The sequence below is a fragment of the Python bivittatus genome, unplaced genomic scaffold (assembly GCF_059951505.1).
Source record: "Python bivittatus isolate LINGU-HERP-01145 unplaced genomic scaffold, Pbiv_v1 ctg000590_np1212, whole genome shotgun sequence".
In the NCBI taxonomy this organism is placed as follows: domain Eukaryota; kingdom Metazoa; phylum Chordata; class Lepidosauria; order Squamata; family Pythonidae; genus Python; species Python bivittatus.
In genome coordinates, this window is record NW_028277086.1 from 14,316,481 (window position 1) to 14,323,070 (window position 6,590).

Consider the following 6,590-nt stretch of genomic DNA (forward strand, 5'->3'; position numbering starts at 1 on the left):
AGGTTGGTGGGGAAAAATCACAGTAGTTAGGATAATGGCAAAGACAAATCCCTTTGCCAAGTTCTTCCTTGTTAAGTAGTCTAAGATACTGATTTTAAGGTTTTGATTTTTTTTTAATTGGTGTAAGCCTTCTTGAGTGTTGGTATAAACAGGAAGATGGGGCATATTCAATAATAAGCAGATAAGAATAACTCTGTAAAAATATAGTAGTAAGTTTGGTTCACAAAGACAGCACAGGAAACAGACCATTTTGCATTAGAACCCATTGGCTGTCCTCTGAATGCTCTAGCTTTTGAGATATGGCACTGCAGAAAGTGCAGCCAAGAGAAATAAAAATAGAGTTCTTTGGGATTGATTAATGATTGGATCTGAGAGTGAGACCATCTCACTGGTCTTCAAAAAAGGAGGAGTTGATTTCAAGGGTCACAGAAAGTATTCTGAGGTCACAAAAGTATTAAACACCAAGCTGTATTAAGAAGAAGAATCTTACTCTAATAACTTTGGAACATCCATTCAAATACCTCTGATGTGATCTATATCTAATGCACTACTTACGTAATTAATAATGAGAATAATCTCAAGCTATGGTCCCAAGTCAAAACAGATGGCAGGGGACCACAGCTGATCTTGGAAAAAAAAAGTTCTTGAACTGGAAACCAGATACAAATCCCAGCTCTGAAGGTAGATTAGAAGTGCCAAAAAGACAACGTGGACATGTCCTGCAGTCACCAGGAGTTGTGCTTAATTTAAGGAAGACTTTGCCTTCTAATGTGTCGGGGGATGTAGGGGTAGAATGGGAAAAATAATTATCTGGGAGCACTTAGCTTTAATGCAGGTCTAAACTTTTGTTGGAAGGGACCATTCAGCCCTCTGCTCAGTTTGAACCACAATATGTTGCAGCTGATTCAAGGTCAGCTTGTAATTAATACTGTTTTTCCCCTCCTCTTTTTTTTTTAACAGCCTCAACAGAGAGTTCTCCATAAACATCACCAACCTCTAAAGCTGCTGTCCTGCCAGATGATCTAGAAGTGAACTTTTCCATCTGAAAGAATAAAAATAATAATTTTTAAAAAGAAGCATAAGAAATGACACTGCCAGAAGAAAACAGCCACCAAGAACTGGACCCAAATCCAATTCATCTGGTTAAGAGGATAAGTTCTGAATAGCCCCTGTTTTCCTGAAGGAATTCCAGCGTGGCATATAACCAACAATATAATTCTTTCCACCTAATCATTGGTGGATTTTTTACACCGGAAAACTGCTTCCAGTTTCATCACTGTGCGTAAACTTTATATTCCCATTAGGGAACTCTCTGTGACCTTCACTAAAAGTTCTGGGATTTGGTTTGATTTAGTTTTGTTTTTAGCATGGCAACTAATGGATTATATTATATATGCAGATTGCATGATGTTTTTATGGGACAGGTAGTTCCAGTTCTGCACATCCAAGGGTTCGCAGATATTCCTTTTCCCTATTCCCTGATAGGAACTTAGAAATATTTTGTGTTTAGTGATACACTGAATGATATTCTGTTTTACAGTATCTGCATTCCATACATGATCTCCACACAGACATTCTAGCAGATTTGATGTGCTATGGGAATGTTTCAGGTATCCACATTGGGATTATACCTTGTGTGACTCACCATGTGCATTGCTTCAGTAGCAAAGTTGGCTTGGTAACTTACGTGGACATTGTTGTGGCTATTTTGACTCTTCACTTGTAGAAGTAGTAGAATGAGAGCACGTATGTTCCCTTTCTGCACCTACTCTCCAAAATTACAAGTAAGATTATATTTCTGTTACTTTGATGCATGTTAAATAATAGAGAAGAAAATAATGGATATAAAGATTGCTGTCTTGTTGCAAGAACCACTCGCTTTTGATGATGAAGATAGATGTAACATTTCAGTAGCAATGTGGCCAATCTGAAAACATTCTCATTGCACGCTGTAGAAATGAATATTTTCTACTACACAGTTGTAGCAAAAGCCAGCTGTAAAAAGTGCTGATTGGTTAGTATAGGTGACGTTATTCCTGGCTGTTTTAAATGCTTGCTTGTTTTCAATAGAACAGACAAAAATATGAATAGTGAACTGATAAATAATTACGGTCTTACTACATAAACTATTTTATTATTTTTTTCCTTTCCTCATCTGAAGTAGGACAAATACAGTGACAGATCCAGCTTTTGACTTGCTGGTGATACACTGTGGTGTGAACACTGTAAGTTATACACTGTATAACTGTTATATTTATCTTTACCCCTAGAAGTGACTTCTTGTTGAAAATAAGAAAAATCTATTTTTTTTTTGTTTTTTGGGGGGGGCATAAAGCAGAAATGTTATAATGAATGAAGACCACAACTCTTTGTAGGGAAATGGGGAGATTGCCCATCAAGACTTTCCTAGTTTCTTTGGAAAATACAATTCCAATTTTTCAAGTACGTTCTTAAGCAGTTCTGCCCAATGACATTTTCTTCCATTGACATCCAGCTCAGTCTTGGGATTCACCTTTTTTGTTAATCTGGTGTGCCATATTGACCTCAAATTCTTTTTCAAACAGCTATCAGCCAGAGCAAGCAAGCCAAAATTTCACAGGCCAAGGATATGTTGGAATCTCAATCATCTTGAATAGTGCACTTAAGGAGCATTTATGCTACAGATAGGTATCTGCAGAGATCTTACGTTTTTGAATTTGCCTTGACCCTCTGCTTTACACCTGAGTCCATTTTCTTGCTCTCATAAATGGCTTCAAGCAGAAATGAAATGTTTACTTTCCACATAACTGTAGCTGGCTTAAGACTGTTGCAACCAAAATGAGCTTTGCTCTCCATTATTCTTTTTCCAGGTTTCCAAAACACAGCAGGCTGTGGTTTAATCTTCATCCTACAAATTCTGAGTCAGTGCTTTCCAATATACTTTTGTCCTTTGGTTTCTTCTGGGAACAAAACTCTTTCTAGCAAAAAAATATTGATAGCATCCATAGAAAACAAGTGTCTGATCCTAATTGTCCCTAAATCAAGCAATGGCAGATCTTCAGTTGAACTTTCTCCTGCTTGATAGACTGTTATAAACTTGTGTGGTTTTCATACACACACACACACACCTTTGTTGTGCAATTCATACTTTTCAACTTGTCAGTGCTTCAAGATGTACCTTAAGCTATTTTAAGAGAAGAGCAGCTTATATTCCTACATGGATTTTGGACCATTCATCTTGCTTGCTTTCTTGAAGTCTTGGAGTTTACAAGGTTGCTCCCTCTAGATGTTCCAATCAGTGGCTTGCAAAAGCCTTCACAAAAGGGGTAAATCCAAAGTTAGTCATGTCAAGACAGATTTAAGGTATTGGCAGAACATTGTTATGGCTAATCTACTTTCAATGAAAAAGTTTGCTCTGTTACGATTATTTGTCAAGGTTTTCATAATGCATTGCCAGCATATGACATTAGACCGCTTTAGATACAGGGGTATCCACTAAGTATGGTTTAAAAAATGTCAAGATAGGGGCCGTGACACTGCAGCTGAAGCTCTGTTCGGTTTTTATGTGTGTTACCCATGTGACACACATTAAAAATGGGCAGCTTGGCACTGTTGTGGGTGCCCTCTTGACTTTATTTTTTTACCATGCCCTGTGGACACCTCTGTTTAGTTATGAGGCTCCACCATTTGTAATTTTCATAGAGAAAAGATAGTATGTTTTATTACAAGAAGGAGAAGAATACTTCCAAACATTAAAAAGTCCCAGTCTTTTATGTTAGAGCAGGGAAGTAGCAAGGAAAAAGAGCAATAGGATTAAAGTAATATTCCAGAAATAATCAATGGCCATTAGTTTTATACAAGACAGTCACCATATTAAACTCTCACAAAGAACCAGATCTACAATCAGTGCCTCACATTATTATCAACTGTGGTGACAAACCTACTTGTGTGTGCCTCAATAGAATTACTACTTTCTTAACACACTTTTTCAGCACTTTTTTCTTTCACCAGTTGTTTATTGTGTATACAGGCTCCTTTAATTAGCTTCTTCTCTTAACAATCCATCTGCAGACTACACTGTCCAAGAAAATAGGTAGAGCTCTACTAGATCAGATCTCACTCTAAGTTAGTCTTTCTGACTCTGATCTGCTAGTTGCCTCTGGAACCATAGAGGCATTAAAACCTTCTTCTGTGCTTCCAGCATCTGGAATTCATATATTTTAGAATCCTGATCTGTCCCATTCCTCCTCAATTTTCAATGGATTGGTATCTGAAACCTGCCTAAAAGAATAATGTTAAATTTGACTATTGGGAAGGGCAGAGCAGAATACAGATTTTGAATGAAGAAGGTCCTAAGTTCAATCACCAGCAACTTAAGTTAATCGAATCTCAGGTAGTAGGACTGGAAAAGACTAGAACTATCAGATCTGGGTTGCAAAAATCAGAATAACGACTAGATGGCAGTACAAGGTTACAGATTTTTCTGTTTCTCTACACCACAGACTAGCACTTGGTAGAGGACCCATGAAGGCCTTGGAAAAGATATTTGAATGCCATTATGTGTCTGTACCTACAAAGATCAAAATTGTGCAAATCAAGGTATTCTCTGTAACACTCTATGGAAGTGAAAGTTGGACTTTGAAGAAGCAAGATAGGGAGAGTATTGATGCTTTTGATGTTTGAGAAAACTTCTGAGAATACTGTGGACAGCCACAGTACAACAGTACAACAAAACAAACTAATGGATCATCAAACAAATCAACCGAGAGTGCTCACTGGAGGCACAAATGACCAGGCTCAAATTATCCTACTTTGGACACATTAGGTGAAGACCTAGCTCTCTGGAAAAGGCTGTAATGCTGGGAAAGGTGGAGGGAAAGAAAAGAGGACAAGCAGCAGCAAGGTGGATGGACTTAGCTACAAAGGCGGTGAGTGCATTGTTGGAAAACCTAAGAGATCAGGCGAGGGATAGATCATCATGGAGAATGTCTATCTATGTGGTTACTAGGAGTCAAAAATGATTTGATGGCACATCAAAACTTTGGTGTCATCTGGTGGTCTTCTGGTTTTCTGCATTCCAGATCTGGTAGTCCTAGAAAAGACTTTCTGCTTAAGGTTTCAGAGAAATCCTGCTAGTTGGCAGAGATGATTCTAGGTTAGACAGACCAATGATCTTATTCAATATATTCAGTTTCATATATTTATGTCGCAAAAGCAGAAACATCATTGCACACAGTGAAGCTTGATGCTTTTGTTCTCTTCCTCAGCATAATTGTTGTCCATTTTCATGGGGTTTTTTCCCCAATATTTGAATATTGTGGCTGCATCTCACCTGAACTTCCATTTAATCTTCTCATAACTGGTTCTTTTATCCCCCCATTATAGAATTTTCATTATGGCACTAGTATTGCTCCTTTCTAAGTCCTTTCCAAGTTCTCAACATCTGTGGCTGCCATAGCTACTCGTTGGTCTGATTGTGCATTGATTTTCACACTTACCTACATGACTGCTCTTAACCATTTGAATCTTGTAGCAGATACTGGAGTACATTTTGCCCTGCAAATTCTCAGTTTATATAAACAATGGACTGGTTTCATAATTGCCTACCCATGAACTAGAGAACACATCCAATAATGCAGAGACAAATAATTATTAATTTATTTTTCTGAGGAAATCCAGGGTGCCCAATGTACATTTTGAAGTTCTGACTGATCAGATTCACTATAAATTCTGAGGGTTATATTACCAATCTCGGAAGTGGGTGCCAGGATGGAGAACTCTGTATTAAGCATTTTATTCTGCTTTATGATTATGATTGTGCATCCCTACAGGATGGTGTTCATTACCAAAATATATAGCAACTATTATTTACTGTTATATAGGCCTCAGATCTACAAAATTTCTCAGGTATTACTTTTACCCAAAGCTAGGACTAAGCATTGGGTTACATTACAGTAGCCCACATTTTGCTTGTACTTCAGGTGGATAAGCTTCTAAAATGTCTCTTCAAGTTCTACCAAACTTCCTTCTGCCCCACTGCTATCATTGTTGACAACTGCTTTCTTTTAGGACAGAATTAAGCACATCCATGTCCCAGTGGTTTCCACAGGAAAGACGTAAGCCTATGTTTAAGTCTCTGATTTAAGTTTCTAACTTCAGTAAGAGCACATTATTTCATTTAAACCAACAGTTCTTGATTCTGGGCTCTTAAAATGACCAATGGGAAGTGTTTATTTCTCATGGGCCTCAGGCAATATAGAATGCACTCTGACATGCAATCTGGGCAAAAATGTCCTTACTACCATGAAATTAAAATAAAAGTCTGAATAGTTACTGTGTATGTGTTTGTTAATGGCATCACTCATTTCTTTCTAATGCTTTTTCACAGGGTGAGCAGGGGATCTTCGGTACTTTTCGAATCTTTCTTATTCACGTAAGAAAGCAGCAAGACAAAGTCTCCAGGATCTATCTGCTGCTATATTAACCCAACTGGTAATGATCTGCCCCATTTGGATCCAATTCCAAACTTGGTGCTAGCAGAACAAAGACACTTGATGCCCTTTAAACCTATACTGTACACTCAATTCCAAGGCCTTCCTATCTCTGGTGCT

General features: G+C 37.8%; 1 protein-coding gene across 2 annotated transcripts in view; it reads left to right on the forward strand.

Moving 5' to 3' along the window:
• Positions 1-6,311, forward strand: part of SAMD12 (sterile alpha motif domain containing 12) — a 207,910-nt gene extending 201,599 nt beyond the window's left edge. For both annotated transcript variants that reach the window (XM_025163490.2, XM_007423339.3), the window contains one exon: positions 961-6,311. In XM_025163490.2, coding sequence (XP_025019258.1) covers positions 961-1,026 — 66 coding nt within the window. In that variant the 3' untranslated portion in view covers positions 1,027-6,311. The remainder of the gene's footprint in view (positions 1-960) is intronic.
• Positions 6,312-6,590: the final 279 nt, after the last annotated feature.